General features: G+C 38.5%; 2 protein-coding genes across 2 annotated transcripts; one reads left to right on the forward strand and one right to left on the reverse strand.

The window, feature by feature from the left end:
* Window positions 1–537: 537 nt before the first annotated feature.
* znf521 (zinc finger protein 521) lies at window positions 538–6,341 on the reverse strand. Its single transcript, XM_052586921.1, has 3 exons — window positions 6,094–6,341; window positions 4,837–5,040; window positions 538–3,885 (listed from the first exon to the last, which is right to left on the reverse strand). The coding sequence occupies exons 1-3, from the start codon at window positions 6,131–6,133 to the stop codon at window positions 1,256–1,258; spliced, it is 2,874 nt and encodes a 957-aa protein (XP_052442881.1). The 5' UTR covers window positions 6,134–6,341; the 3' UTR covers window positions 538–1,255.
* Window positions 6,342–11,203: 4,862 nt separating this feature from the next.
* On the forward strand, window positions 11,204–14,561 carry LOC127984332 (proteasome subunit alpha type-7). Its single transcript, XM_052586922.1, has 7 exons — window positions 11,204–11,425; window positions 12,185–12,311; window positions 12,572–12,696; window positions 13,518–13,640; window positions 13,722–13,841; window positions 13,948–14,010; window positions 14,126–14,561. Exons 1-7 carry the CDS (start codon window positions 11,324–11,326, stop codon window positions 14,219–14,221), a joined length of 756 nt encoding a protein of 251 aa, XP_052442882.1. The 5' UTR covers window positions 11,204–11,323; the 3' UTR covers window positions 14,222–14,561.
* Window positions 14,562–16,332: the final 1,771 nt, after the last annotated feature.

Genomic DNA, 16,332 nt, shown 5'->3' on the forward strand with positions numbered 1-16,332 from the left:
TACAGCACAGGCGTGCCTAAAATGATGTCTCTTTTCCTTCCTGTGTCTATGGTCAAAGCCCAGCTGCTGTCATGGTGATTGAGGGGTATTTCCAAATGAGGCAGCATTTTGTCCTGGTGGCTTCCAGCTTTAGGGCTCTATTACCTAATTTCCCTTCTCAAGAATATGCACAGACATCACATTGTGATTCACTGCTTCTGTTTAGTTGTATTTTTAAAGATCAACAAGTCATATGGATAGTTGTACTGCTTATAAAATGATCAGCAAATTCACAAACACTCTAGAGTAAGGAAATGCCTTAGTATGAAGGAAGTAAAATCCTGCTATTGAGTTTTATTATCCTGTCCAAGGTTAATCTTTATTGCCCATATGTATTACTGAACCTTGATAGTTGATACCATACTTAACAATATCAAGTAAAAAATTGGCAACCTCTCTCTCTCTCTCTCTCAAAAAAAAGTCCTAAAAGTATCTAAACATACCATAACATTTTAAAATATATAGAGAACTGAAAATACAAACACGTACCACTTCACGTACCATATTTCACATAAAAGCTATTTTATTTTCTGCAACAGAACATCATATATAGATACAGTTAACAAGACACAAAAATTAAATTTTGAGTAAAAATATCAAAAAGGCAGAGATGCAGATATTTTCCTAAAGACATAATACTAAAAAATACAATTACCATAAAATTATAATAGTTTAGAGATTATCAGATGTCATTGTCCAAAAGCCCTACATATAATCCATAAAGTTTACCAAGAGGCCTGCTTAGATTTCAATTTGATTAAACACTGCTAATGACTCTTTCCCTCAGAACATCAAGTCCCACTGCCCACATCTCATCCTCTTTTCTGCCCCTCTGCGCATCTGCAGTTTCAGTCATCAGCAACTCATTACTGCCTAGATCCAACCAAGATCCAGTTCCGTTTCTTAACACAAGGATTTATCTAAAAAACGCAACAAAAGATAGAGGAAATGATCCAAATATGGCAGTAAATCTGAGTTCAGAAGTGTCCAATGAAGATTAGCCTCGCACTTGGGAGAATTAGTCATTTGCCAAGCATCTCAAAACAAAAGAAGCCACTTTTAAAAGCCTCTCCCGAACATCTTAATGTCTTCACACATCTAAGGCATACATACATAATGCATGACTGAAAGCAGATACTCCAGATCACAGGCAATCAAAAGAGTATATATATATTGTCATTTACAAGTGATGTCTTTTATACAGTTTGCTGTTGACTCAAACTGTTGAGGTTTGGCTGAGAGTGTTATTATTGCTTCTCTCCGCTGGTATGAGAGCCGTAGCTGAACAACAGTTGACTACAGAAATGCAAGTCTTACTGTCTCTGAATTTATGCTCGAATGTATTGACGTTCATGGTCACAGTTTCCTGCTGTGCAACGCTTGAGGAGATTTTAAGGTCAGGATTAAGGCTGGAGGGATCCGTGCAGCTGTTGATCAGATCATCATCCTGAACCTTCTGCATGTGGAAAGTGCCGTGAATTTTCAGCTCAAGAGTGGAGGTGACAGTCTGCATGCACACGACACAGCGGAAGCCTGTGAGCGAGTTGTGCAGGTCTGGGTGCCTCTGACAGTGTTCCAGGAAGTCCTCCTCACTGTGAAGCGGAAGCTTGCAGATGCGGCAGTTGCCTGTGTCCAAGCTCCTGCTGTGGGTGACCTTGTGTTCAGTCAGAGTTAGCAGTGAAGGGAAGCGCTCTCCACAGATGGGGCATTGGCAGTGCTTGGTGGGGCCTAGATGAGTCTGGACGTGCTCCCACAGTGCCATCTCAGTGAAGAAGGTCTTGGAACAGTCTTTGCATTTGTGGCTCCCTTGGATTGCCTCCACTTTGCGCTTGAGAGTGCCACTCTCCCCGGGTTGGATGTGGTGATCTCGCAGCTGGTGGTTGGCGAGCAAGGACTGCATGGTGTAAGAAGCGCCGCAGATTTCACAGGCAAACATAGGATCGGTCAGATTCGCCTTCCCTTTGCTTTTGGTTGGAGGAACAAACAGCAATTCCACCTTACCGTCTCTTATTTCACTATTCACTGGCAGCATTCCAGAACTGTCCTTGGCAACTGGTTCGGGGACAGGTGGAGGGGTCACGTTGTTACCTTCAGCGCTCTGGCTCTTGGCACAGAGTTGCTCGTGTAAGGGCACCTCGAGGGGAGATCTGGTCTGGGTACATACGCAGGGATTGCATTTATCACTATGTGTTGTGATGTGACACTGTAACTCAATGTCCGTGGTAAAGGACTCTGCACAGAAAATGCAACAGTACACCTTGCATTGTTTGTCAAGATGCTTCTCTTTGACATGCAGGTGCAAGTCTTGCTCTTGCTTGAAGTCCCATTCGCAGGACGTACAGTGGAACGTGGTTCTCTTGTTACTGTGCTCGGAGGCCAAGTGAACTTGAATAGACATCTTGGAGCCGAACACCTTCTGGCAGAGGGAACAGCGGTAAAACACAATGGTGTGCATCTCGAGTAGATGTCCATGTAAGTCTTTGACACTGGTGAAGGTCTTACTGCAGCTTCCACAGATGTAGAGTGTAGATGTATTGCTGAAATGAGAAACGGTGTGTTCCTTGAAAGACTCGTGGTTTGGGAAATCCTTGAAGCACTCTGGACATCTAAGTTTTGGAGGCATACTTTTCAGGTGGGAACTCAGGTGAGTTTGAAACAGATCCAGATCGTTGTATTTGGCCCCACAATGGTCACAGATCAAGTCAGTTGAAGGTAATGCCGTTTTTTTGGCTGGACTCTTGATAGACTGGGGTGATGTCGTACCCATTGTCATCCTTCCGTCTTTAAGGTTCATCAAATTAATGTTCTTGTGAGATTTTTTGATATGCTGCATCAATTTTAGCTTACTGTTAAACGTAGGCAAATGAGTGCAGTATGGACAGAAAATCAAAGATTTCCGTTCTGCTGTTTCTTCTGGATCTGGATCAAGTTTGAGACAGTGGGTCTGCTGCACGTGATTATCTAGTGTGTCCTTTGTCAGGAATCCTCGGAAGCACTGCGAGCAGAAGAAGACGTTGTTCTCAATTAACGCCGAGTTGTGTGATTGGCGAACATGCTCTTGAAGGGCATTCAGGTCTTTTAAAGAAGTGGGACAGAAGCTACACTGAAGGACCGTTTGAACGGCTGCTGTGATTGCGGCTTCAAGCAAAACGGAGTGGCCTAGCATCACATTAGCCTCTTTTTGGTGGTCCGATAGTTTAGGTGGAAGAGTCAGGATCTTATTACTAGAGCGGATGTTGTCTTCTATGTCTTGGGGCTGGGGATGTGCTCTGGGGTTCATGTGGTTGTGACAATGAACACAATTGTTGAAAGCCTTGAGCTTTTTGGAGATTCCTAAACAACTGTTTGAATCAAAATTATGCTTTCTCTTTTCTGCAGAAGGAGCCATTGTCCTAAATGCCATCTCTTCAGTATATGCAGTGGCTGGACTGGACATGTGTGCTGTGGCACAGGGGCATTCTGCCATTGAGAGGGCTGACTGATCTTGTGCTGCACAATTTGGAGGATGTCTTTTCTCAATGTCCTCCAGGTTATTGGGTGGGTGATTTGATAGAGAGAGATGTTGGGAGGACATGACACTACCCTGTTCATAATGAATACTCAAGCCCTGTTTGCCGTTAATGAAGGTCTCACTGCTGTTATCTTTTTGGGATGTTTCAAGAGGTACTGAACGGTTGCCAGACAAAGGAATGTTTGCCCTCCCACACTGACCAAGTCTCTGATGATCTTTATATGTGTCTCCCTTGAATCCAAGGTCACAACCATCTTCACGGTCAGAGGAGGAAGGACCAGGGAAAAAAGGCAAAGCCAAACAACATGCTTCATCTTTCTCCACATTATGATTTGCTATGGGCAAAGAAGAGAGGAAAATATGTTAACAACTTCTGAAAAAAAAACAATGAGAGAGCACTCCGTCACTGTTGAGGAGTAACAAACTGAAAACAATTTAGCAGTGCTTCTAAATTTAGTACATCTGTAGTTATTGTCAGATATATAAATACTGTATACAGTCTGTATACATCACCATTTATAGAACTGTAATGTACTGTAGTTTGCTTGCTATGTTTTTATTAAATGTGGGTTTAGTTAACTACTTGACAGTTAAATGATAAATGACACCGTGTAGCTTCCCAAACACTATACACTAGAACTAAAACTGTCATGTGATAGTTAAGAATTCTACTATTTTATTTTAGAGGTCTTGCTGAAGGTGGGTTAAAATACAATTCAGCCTCATAGGAGCAGACTAAACACCAAAAATATGAATTGGATGCTCTTTTTCACACTTTTTTAGATGTAATTAGCTCGGTATGTGGCCACATAATGAGCAGTCCCACTGTGACTAAAATTGCTGTCAGTATGAGAGGACCAGATTCACAGTTTGAACAAATGGAGTGCTGCTACTTTAAAGCACTGAACATGTACAAGAGAAAAACCCAAACCCAAGTCATGGTACAAAATTATAAGCTGAATCAAAGAATTAATGCAAATGCTTTAAAGGATAAAACATATTAAAAACATGTCTTCACACAATAAGCAATTGGAATTTCATAAATCCAAAATCACTTGTAAAGGCATGATTCATTCTATAAGTGTGCAGATAGGGAATTGCAAATATACCTAATTCAAAGGTCACTTTAACATGCATACACACTAAACCCTGAATATAACACCCTAGAGGTTGTTATTCCTTTTAATCTGTCTGTCAAGAGATACTGAAAGAGATGGATATATTCACAATATTCACAGTTTATCACAGTGAAGGATAATATTGAAAGATAGAGTGGGAGTGTGTACCTGTATCATGGCAGTACTTCAGCCTCGGTTGGGTCAATGATTCTGCTTGCTGTAGGGTTGCACACTTGTGCTCTTTAGCATCTTCATCCTTCTCTTTTTCAGTTATTTCCCTCTCCTCATCCTTTTCTTTTCTCCTCTCCCAGGAGCAACATTTCTTCCCCACTATCGTACTATCTTCCTTTGTATTTATCTCTCCGTCTTGACCTGGGGAGAAAAGATTGTGTGCAAGAAAGAGTGACTGGTAGTTACAAAGCCATTCAGATTTAATGTGCTATATTTACCAGCTAACCAATAATAGCGACAGAATATAACAGTACACTATGGCACCCCTCTGCCAAAGGGCAAAGTGTATACAAACATCAACATTTTGATCTATTTTTCATCCAGCAGGGGAATAGCCCTCTGTGCATGTTTGCTCTTTAAATAAATGCTGCACTGAAGACAAGTACTGTTTGAAATACTTTCATTGCTAAGTTTCATAGTGTCTTTTCTATAATAAGTGGGTAAGTGAACCATCTGTATGGGGAAAACTAATTAAGCTATTACTCCATATAGCATCTGTATTCTGTGATTTCAAGATGACATAATCCACATGACGTGATGACAAGAAACTGAATCGCTTTTATCCGCAAACATAAAAAACTCAGGCAACTTTAAAATAATCATAGGCTACTGTACGCACACATGGTTTCTGTTATGCTTGGAACTGTGCTTTGACCTACTGTTTTTATACCGAGCTGAAAAATATTTTCCGTTCCCTACAAAATTTAATCCTCACATAAATCTATGAACGTTTACAATTTCATTATTAAGTATGTTTATTAAGCCGTTTTCTTCATTCAGATTTTACCATCACTGTTGAGATATTTAATCCCCGCCTATTTAAAACTACACACACGTTTAGTTTTATGACAAATGAGACAACTTTGTTGTTAAAGCCCGAAACTATCACAGTAGGGTAAGTTACATTGATTACCATGATAAATAATTATTAAATAAATAAATCTGTATTAATGTGCACCGCATACAAGAACGATGAAAACCCCTCTCAATGAAAGAACATTACGTTACTCAAAAATGCAACGAAAAGTCTGCTCAAAACAGTTTGTCTCCTGATTAGATTTTTGCCGAAAGATTGATTTTCAGCCGAAAGATCTGCGAATAATGACAGTCTGCAGAGGTTTGTCCCGCGGTCGGATTTCACTTAAGACAACAAGGAAGCAAGTGGTTAAATAATAAAAAAAAAGCCTTTCGTACCTTTCAAAGATCGGGGCTTCGCCTGCTTTCGACGAGACATCGCAAAGGACTTCGGCAGCTGTCAACACAAACGGGTTAAGTTGCGAACGCAGGACAACACAAGCGACAAACACTTTCGTACTGTTCCGGAGATTTGAATAGCGGGAAAGCACATTAATAAGACGGGCAAAGGGGCTCGCCCCCGCCTACAGCAGCGGGATGACTCCATGCACGCGCTGCGCCACCGGGGGCTCGCGAGATGCGTAATCACTGTACACACACACACACACACACACACAAAACACACACCGGTAGAATTTTATGAGAAATGTTTAAGTTTGTGTTGAAATGTAACTTTTTATTGACAATCGACAAATCTGAGTTTCGAAAATTGTTGAGATCTCTTTTGAAAGAGACACGTGATGGGTCATTTTCATCATCTTGCATCACGTCACTTGCTCACCAATTGATCATTTGCAGTGAATGGGTGCCGTCAGAACGAGAGTCTAAACAGCTGATAAAAACATCACAATAATCCACACAACTCCAGTTCAACATTTTGTAAAGTCAAATGCTGTGTGTTTGTAATAAACAAATCTAAACATGCAGCTTTTCACTTCATAAAACATTAATTGATGGACTGGATTTGTGTAGATTATTGAGATTTAATTGTCAGCTGCTTGACCTCTCATTCTTATGGCACCCATTCACTGCAGAGTATTCTTTGGTAAGTGATGCAGGCTAATGCAAAATTTCTACAAATTAATCTACATCTTGGGGTACATTTTCAGCAAATTTTCCTTTCTTTCTTTTTTTTTTTTTTTGTGGATGGGGGTTGAAATATTTCCTTTAAACTTGCTTATATACTAAAATCTCTTTATAAAAAATTAAGATGTTCTTGCCTTCTTTAAAAAAAGGTGGTAGTTGGTGCACATGACATTTGACTAATAATTTGGCTAATTATTGTTTTCATTCCTTTAAAATCAAAAGGAATAAAACAACCTATCGAAGACTAAATGCATCTTTAACATTCTCAATATCTACTGTATACAATCAAACATATGGTACTGTCATAATGAAATCATCAGAGGAGCGTCTCCTTTCATAATGACACCTCGGTTTAATTTCTCTGTGGAAACGTTAGTTATGAGCCGCCCCGTTGGATGGGCTTTGCAGCAGGGAACGTTGATTAGAAAGCCGGATCCCTTTGGGAGTCTGCTCTGCAATTTCGTGTTTCTAATGAGTTTTGAATTAGCTGCTGAGACACTTGTCTGTGACTGTTTTGTGAATAAATGAGGGGATGGTGCAATGAAAAGACACACAACAGCATAACACGTCGGTCAGGGTCTGAGGTGGCAACATGTTGGGTCAGTTATGTATATTTGAGTTGACTTTAAGCATCCATGTAGTGATTCAGACTGCATGTCTTAGGTGACATTATGAATCTGCATCACTCTCAACCTGAATAAGTCATACTGTATGTAGAGCTAGGCCAGAATATGTGTATAGACCTATAGTGTAGCTTTAAATAGATGGTATTGACATGCAAAAGCAACCTTTGCGCAAAGGAGATCCTGAAGGAAATAATGTATTAGCCAATCAGAGCATCTCGAGGGAGGAGAGCTGTTAGTTCTGATTCATATCCTCAAGCATCCAGTTGTTTTATTAGACTGTCCTAGAACAAATAGTTTACAGTGAAACTACAGTAATTAAAAAAAGTCAATTTCCCAGATTGTTCTTTCGACTGATTCACATTTGAAAAAAACCTGAACAGAGAGAAGATTATTTAGTTCTGAGAGAAAGGCAGATGGGTTTTCTTCTGAGGATTAAAGATGAAATATCAGAAATGACTTTTCATCCCAGATAAAGCTCCCACAGAAGTACAGAAACAAATTCAGTGAAGTAAAGTGACATTCAGCCAAGTATGGTGACCCATACTCAGAATTTGTGCTCTGCATTTAACCCATCCGAAATGCACACACACAGAGCAGTGAACACACACACACACTGTGAGCACACACCTGGAGCAGTGGGCAGCCATTTATGCTGCGGCGCCCGGGGAGCAGTTGGGGGTTCGATGCCTTGCTCAAGGGCACCTAAGTCATGGTATTGAAGGTGGAGAGAGAGCTGTTCATGCACTCCCCCCCACCTACAATTCCGTCCGGCCCGAGACTAGAACCCACAACCCTTCGATTGGTCACTGTCAGTTTCCAGTGTCTCATATGCATAGTGTTATTCCAGGACTGGTTCAGGTATAAAATTATGACGCTACCAGTGTATTTTTATATAATATTAATCAGTAATCAGTGTTCCTGTAGCTCAATTGGTAGAGCACTGCGCTGTCAAGCGCAATGTTGGGGGTTTGATTCCCTGGGAGCACATGATATGTAAAAATTGATAGCCTGAATGCACTGTAAGTCGCTTTGGATAAAAGCGTCTGCTAAATGCATATATTTCATTTAATTTAATATTTTGAAGTATTTTTTCTTTTTAATAACTAGTTTCTATTTTGATATAATTTAAAATGTAACTTATTCCTGTGATCAAAGCTGAATTTTCAGCATCATTACTCCAGTCTTCAATGTCACATGATCCTTCAGAAATCATTATATGCTGATTTGATGCTCAAGAAACATTTATTATTATTTATAATGTTACAAAATATTTCCATTTCAGATAAATGCTGTTCTTTTGAACTTTCTATTCACCAAAGAATCCTGAAAAAAAAATCAACACTTTTTTCAACATAATAATAATAATAATAATAATAATAATAATGAGCAGCAAATCATGTGACTGGAGTAATTAAATGTATTAAACATTAGATAATATATATATTAAATAATGTTAAATTCTATTCAAAAAGAAAACAGTTATTTTAAATATTAAAAAATATTTAGAAATTTTACTGCTTTTGCTTTATTTTGAAACAAATAAATGCAGGTTTGGTGAGCAGAAGATACTTTTTTAAATACATAAAAAAACCTTACTGTTCAAAAACTTCTGACTGGAATTGTACACAAAGGGTATAAGCCCTTAAAGGGATAGTTTAGCCAAAAAATTTCAGCTCACTCTGATGTGATTCAAAACCTGTATGATGTTTTGAAGAATGTTCACAGTGTACTCTTCCATAGAATGAAAGTCCATCGCACAGAAAAGCATGCTTTCTGTTATAGAAATGTTTCCATCTATGACAAAGAAAGTCAAAACATTTTGGGTGAACTATACCTTTAAAAATAGTTTTCTCAAGAGATTTCATAACACATTCAAACAGAGGGTGCTCATGAGGGGCATGATTACCTACAGCATATTAAATCTTATGAGCCAGTTATCTTTATGAACATTTCACCACTGCCAATTCAAAAAAAAAAAAAAAAAAAAAAAAAAAAAGATTGAGTTGGGGCATTTTTAAATCAGGACATCAAGTTTAATTATTGTGTGATATTAATGAATTTTGAAGGTTCATTTTTATTAATCAGCTAATTACACAGCCAGCGATGAAGCTGATTGCTAATGATGATGATCCCAGCTCAGTGGGTGAACAAAACGGACTGAGAAAAGACTTCACTTCAGTGCTACTCTAGCGGAGGTCAAGGTCAGGCAGTTGTAACAGGGTTGTGTGCTAGCAAGGTACGTTTCCCTTTGCAACTGACCTAATGAAATTGTTCAGCACCTGAAAAAAAATGCATTACATCTGTAAAAATAATAATAAAAAAACATTTATTTTAAATCAAAGGCTGAGCAGCAGGTGTAAACACGGGCAGATTTCGACAGTAACACAATATGCAGAAAACATCAGAAACAGCATTCTGAACAGACACTCCCCAATGCACTTTTCCATATGTTTATACCCCCCCCACAACCTGGTTTCCTTCAGAACAGACCTTATACGTTATTAGCTAGGTCACACTTGCTCAGAGACCCCTTATGTCCCACACAGGTGACTCCCGCAAGAAATGCTGAGGTTGTGAACGTTAGCGAGCACTACAGAAGGTCCTCATTAGCATGGTTTGAGGGAATACGCAGCTTAGGAATACTAGTGGGTGGGCATTTCTGTCTCTTTGAACACTGCTCCATGGTCTCGGAACACAAACCCCTCTATTCCCAGATGCATCATATTTAGTTTAATGTATTCTTATTTGTTGAATTTAATTAAAAGGACATTTTTAATAAGGTACGGGAGACTTGTGGCCTGTTCTCTGCAGGTTTACCGTGCTCTTGATGAAGCATTGATGAGAGGTTTGGTGGCACCAAAATGGCCTTTGAAGTAGAAGCATGAAAGTGTCGGTATGTACTTGTATTTGTCAAAGACATCATGCTGTCTTCTGTTTGTTCAAAACTATAGAAGACGTGTGATATAACAGTTAAATCAAGTGGCTAAATAGCTCTGGAGTGGTCATGGCTCCTTTTGCATAATAAAAATTGGAAAAAATAAAATAAATAAAAATAACCAGATTTCTCAAATGTTTTTAGTATTTGTTTAAATGGGCACTGTTCTATGCAGGTTTACTGTGCACACACACACACTCACGGTAGTCAACATTTGAAATGGATCAAAAAAGATAATCAAAATTGTCCTAAGACAAGAACACATTTTGGTTTTAGGTTTTAGGACAACTTTGATGAAAGGTTTTGATCCACTTTCGAATGTTGACTACACACACACACACACACACATAGAAAAAAAAAACAGAAGGGAATATAAATTCAAAAATATTCGAACAATTTCAAACAATTTAGTCATTTTATTTGAAAAAGTAAATATACTTCCATTCCCTTACAATACTACGTATTTTTATTAAAAACGTACAATACTACGTATTTTTTATTAAAAGTTTAAAATTTTTAGTAGTCATTTCCCACAAACGAACGAACAAACAAACACAAAGTAAGGTTTATTGATACAATAAATTTAAATGCCCTACCTGTGTGTTGTAATTATGAGGCTGATCGTTGGCTATTTGCTTTAATTTATTTATTTAGTCTATTTTAAGTCGTTTGTGACTTCTAAATGAATTAATAAATAATAATACAATAAAAAGGTTACTTGAAAAAAAAAAACTATTTTTCAAAACGGAAAGTAAAACAGAAGGCTGTTAAAGGAAGTCGCTTGAGTTTAGTGCATTGAGAATTACAAGTCCCAGCATTCAATGCGTGCTGTTTCTGCGCACGCGCAAATCAAATTCGAAAGCGCCTGTGTCACAGGCAACTATTTCACCCAAATTCGTGCGTTTGTATCTAGTGTGCAGAAATGGCAGCTAGATATGACAGAGCTATAACAGTTTTTTCTCCCGACGGTCACCTGTTTCAGGTGGAATATGCTCAGGAAGCAGTAAAGAAGGGCTCCACAGCTGTGAGTGGTTTTATTTGTTAACTTACATTTGAACTGCAGCTTTAGCGCGGTGGCTAATGGCTACACAAATACACATTCACCACCTCTAACAGATGATTATAGCCAACAAGCGCTGGATACAGGAATAAATATTGGGATTGATTAAGATTTTTGTGAAACAGCTGGGCCGATGGCTTTATTTGCAGCGATTTTCAGTGATATGCTTACAGCTCAGCGTGACTTGCATGTTGCGGCTAATGTTAGCATGGTCTACCCTTAAGTTAAGCTGGATATATTATTTGATCCGATTTGTTTTGATCACATTTATGCTATTAATTATAAATACTGTGCCAATACACCGCTACTTTATTAAAAATTAATGAATGGTAGAACATGTGGTTTAATAATATTGCCGGTTAACTAATCAATGAAATTGCATGTCCAGGTAAACTTCATGTAACTTTACTGGGTTGGTTTTAAACGCCACGATTGTCAAAAGATACCTACATAAGTAAATGTAATTTTAATAGTTTATTTGTGATATTATGTTGAACTGGGCTTAAACTATAATCATATGATTCATGTAGTTTCATTATTCAGGCTGTATGTGTGTGTGATGGAAGATAAATCCGCTAGAGGGCGATGTGCCCATAGTTCAGGATGAACTAACATGAATATAAAAACTGCATTTTCGCGCTAAATTGTATTTCTTTTCTGTAAACGTTAAAAGTACTCAAATACTAAAAATCCGTGTTTTAACTAACTTTTTATTGATTGAAGGTTGGCATCAGGGGGAAGGATATTGTTGTCCTGGGTGTTGAGAAGAAGTCTGTGGCAAAGCTTCAGGAGGAGAGGACAGTCAGGAAGATCTGTGCTCTAGATGAGCATGTGTGCATGGCCTTTGCAGGTAAGATTAATTCTCTACACCTGTGCTGTGTTTATGATCAATGTCATGAAGGGATGGTTCTGTCATTCTAATGTTTTTTAGTAGTCATTCCCTTTCTTTCATGGAAAAAGATCCCTGTAAGTTCTGATAACTATTTCAGCTGGGGCCACTTGACAATTGATTAAAAACTTTGACTTGGCAGAATAGGTGTAGTTTAAAAGCCCAATGCATATAGGTGATCTGAGCATGTTTTTACTTGTTAATGTGCTTTTTTTGTCCAGGTCTGACTGCAGATGCCAGGATTGTCATAAACCGAGCTAGAGTAGAGTGCCAGAGCCACAGACTGACAGTGGAGGACCCCGTGACCGTGGAGTACATCACCCGCTACATCGCCACACTCAAACAGGTGACTCCCTCACTCCAGCTCACACACTGCCCATTACAGCAGCTGCTCACTCGAACGGTCACCTGTGTCATTTAATCAACCCTGTGCGCTTCCAGACCTGTATGGCTAAATGTGTTGTGTGGAACACAAAAAAAAGATTGAGAAATGACGACAGTAGTGAAAGACTGTGTTTGGACCCCAGTGTTCTTCAAAATATTGTTGTGTTCTGCAGAAAAGGAAAGTCATATGGGTTTTGAATGCCATATTTTTTTTTCTTTTTATAAAAATGTAATAGCAATTTGAAAATGTTATTTATTTTAAATAGTAACTTTTGCTCTGTGTCTTTGTTTGTATGCATACACATTTTGGCCCAAAATGTGTAATAAATCAATAATGCATTGACTGTAGTAATAACAATACTTATTATATTTTTATTGTATTACTACGTATTACTGTATAACATATTGAACAAAATCTGAAATTTATTTAGTAAAATATTTTACTGTAAAGTGGAAATGTATTTGAGAAAAATTATTTGAATGGAAAAACTATACAATACAGCTTTAAAATTACAATAAATTATGGATATTAATTATTTTTATCAAGCTTTTATTTTGTCAGAAAACTGAAGGAAACCCTTGAAGTTTCTCTTTTGCTGACAACATTTGCAATTTTTCAATCCACAATCCGCTATGTTTATTTAATTTTGATTAATGGTCCAACCCTAGGGTAAATCATACATTTACAGAATTGACCTTTGCAGTAGTTTTCTCCATTACAGTAACTCATTCTTCTAGATATTTTTGGCTCTGTGTATTCATTGTGTTTCGCTCATGCAATAGCGCTACACTCAAAGCAACGGACGCCGTCCCTTTGGTATCTCAGCCCTGATCGTTGGTTTTGACTTTGATGGGACTCCACGTCTATATCAGACGGACCCCTCTGGAACATACCACGCATGGAAGGTAAAATGATAGCTGTTTGTTTCTATAACATTCAGGTTTAACTCATTTTGTGACTATATTGACCCTCACCTGTGTCCTCAGGCAAACGCTATCGGACGCAGTGCAAAGACGGTAAGGGAGTTTTTGGAGAAAAACTACACAGATGAAGCCATCGCAAGTGATAACGACGCCATCAAACTGGCCATCAAAGCCTTACTAGAGGTAAACACCATGTTACCATAGTCACATGCGTTCAAAACACACTCTCATATCATGAAGCTGACAGGATGTAACATGTTTGCAATTGTATATGATCTGTGATACACAGGTTGTGCAATCTGGGGGCAAGAACATCGAGCTGGCTGTGATCCGAAGAAACCAGCCCCTAAAGGTAATTCATTTGATTTATGATTTTTGTACAGTCATCTATTTATAGCTATCTTGACGCAACATTCTTGTCATCCTGATGGTGTTGGAACATTCCCGTCATCTCTTTTCTTTTACAGATTCTGGAGTCCAAAGAAATCGAGACGCTGGTTGCCGAAATAGAAAAGGAGAAAGAGGAGGAGGCGGAGAAGAAGAAGCAGAAGAAGTCTTCGTAAATCACTCATGATTGTGTTTCTCCTCTCTTAGTTTTGTTTATACGGGCAGACGCACTCGACTCAGGCCCACACTGTACCCTCCTCCTCCTCCTCCTCTCATCCATTAAGAGCACAGTCTCTCAGTCTTCTGCTGAACCCACAGAATCTGTGAATGTTTTTGTTCCAGAAATTTTTTTTAAAAACCAAAGTAATAAAAGCATGTTCAGGTATGGGGGTTGTCAAGCATGTACTTGCAGGTCCTGGTCAGTTTTCACACTCTGATATTTACCACCGCTGAGATTTCTGGGGGAATGTGCTCTGACTGATGTTTCCTAATAAACTCTTGGTTTGTACCAATGGACTGATGTTGTCTTAATGTTGATGTGACGAAAACACTCAAGCACTCATTTGATTGGAACAGGTAGTAGTAAATTATTATTTACAATATTATTATGGGATGTATGCAATTTAATGTATTTTTTTTTTACTAAGGTGTGTATATGTGTGTGTGTGTGTATAAATATATATATATATATACACACACACACACACACAAGGCGTTTTAGCAGCATTTGCCTTTAAAAAGTAGCCTCCAGGAAATGCATCCCCATATAAACATGTTGAACAGATCAAACCAGAACAACTCGTGATGCATAAACCTTCCCAGTACTTATTGAAAGATGAAAATACATGAGCGGAATTACGGACGTAATATCTGACACGATTACATTTAAACTGTTTTGACCAAAAAGGAGTTATTTTCTTAAAAATATTACTTTTGTGGCAATAAAATATACACGTTTAACTCTGAACCCACTTTTACCTCGGCTAACTTCCTAAAGGAGAAGCAGTGCTGTCCGAACGGGGCTGTAGTAACTCGAATGTTGTTTACAGTGTTCAGCTGTTCTGCCTGAGAGGAGTTTTGAACGGCCGGTTTGGGATGGAAAATGACTGTGTGCCCAAGTGTATGAATGGATACTAGGCCTCAGATAACATTAAAAACATCTTTGTTTTCACGAGCGCACTCATGCATAATAATGACGGGTAAATTACCTCTGTCTTCCTCCATTTGACGTGCTGTCAGAAGGACGGAAACCTAGAACGCACACACACCGAGTGCCTTTGATCTGAGGCGTTTAGCAGCGCATGCAGATGATGAGCCAATCAATAATTAATTGAACTGAAGAGCTGCAGTCTGGAACAATTTCCCTGCCTGTTCAATGAGTCCAACGAGCACAGTGTGTTATGCATTAGTCAGCATCCAGGACCGTGAAATACTGATGTCAAACATCCTTGACTGGAGAACCTCAGTCGGAGTCGCCGCTAAGTATGTTTACAAGCACTTTAAAAGTTTGATTTCAGTCTAAGCATTAAAAAAAAGAAAAGTCTCCCAGACATTTTAGTACTGAAATTAAATACTGAAAAAGCACAAGTCTTTTATTATTATTATTATTATTATTAAATATATATTCGAATAAAGAAGTGGTCAAAAGCCCTCTAAAACCAGCCTGGACGACCACCTAAAACCAACAAGTTTTTTTTTTTTTTTTTTTTTTTGGCAAGAGTGAGTAAGATTTCCAATTCATTAGCCACCATAGGTAGATAACTGCAAACTACTGTGATTCCAATAATAGATTTATAACAAATCTGTCTGAAACAAGGCCACCTTAAAAATAAGGTGGATAGTATGCAGTCCAGACATAGTAGGCTATTAATGTCATGTCAGTTAAGGGACACACCAAGGCCGGAAATCATAATTAAAGTTTTATTAATCTTTCTAATTCCTACTAATAATAGGGCAGGCCAACCATAACAATAACGCCACAGAGAAATTATATTGTGGGAATTACTTTCAGAATGTTTTATTTTTTAGCTGATTAATGACAAACATTAAGCAGAATATGATTTTAACGAGCTCAAGTAGGCCTATTTACAGCAGACGGCATCACATCAGCATGTACTTATAATAAACAGAAACGTCATGATCCATTCACACATCCTCTCCTGTGGCCTCACGGAAAATGTCCATCAGATGTGCATGTCAGAATAGAAACTATTTGTTTTCTTCATCCAGCATGTTAATTGGACTACGATTGGCTTTGACACTGTGCACATGTTTTGAAAGACAGAGG

The sequence above is a fragment of the Carassius gibelio genome, chromosome B20, assembly GCF_023724105.1.
Source record: "Carassius gibelio isolate Cgi1373 ecotype wild population from Czech Republic chromosome B20, carGib1.2-hapl.c, whole genome shotgun sequence".
NCBI classification, from domain to species: Eukaryota; Metazoa; Chordata; class Actinopteri; order Cypriniformes; family Cyprinidae; genus Carassius; species Carassius gibelio.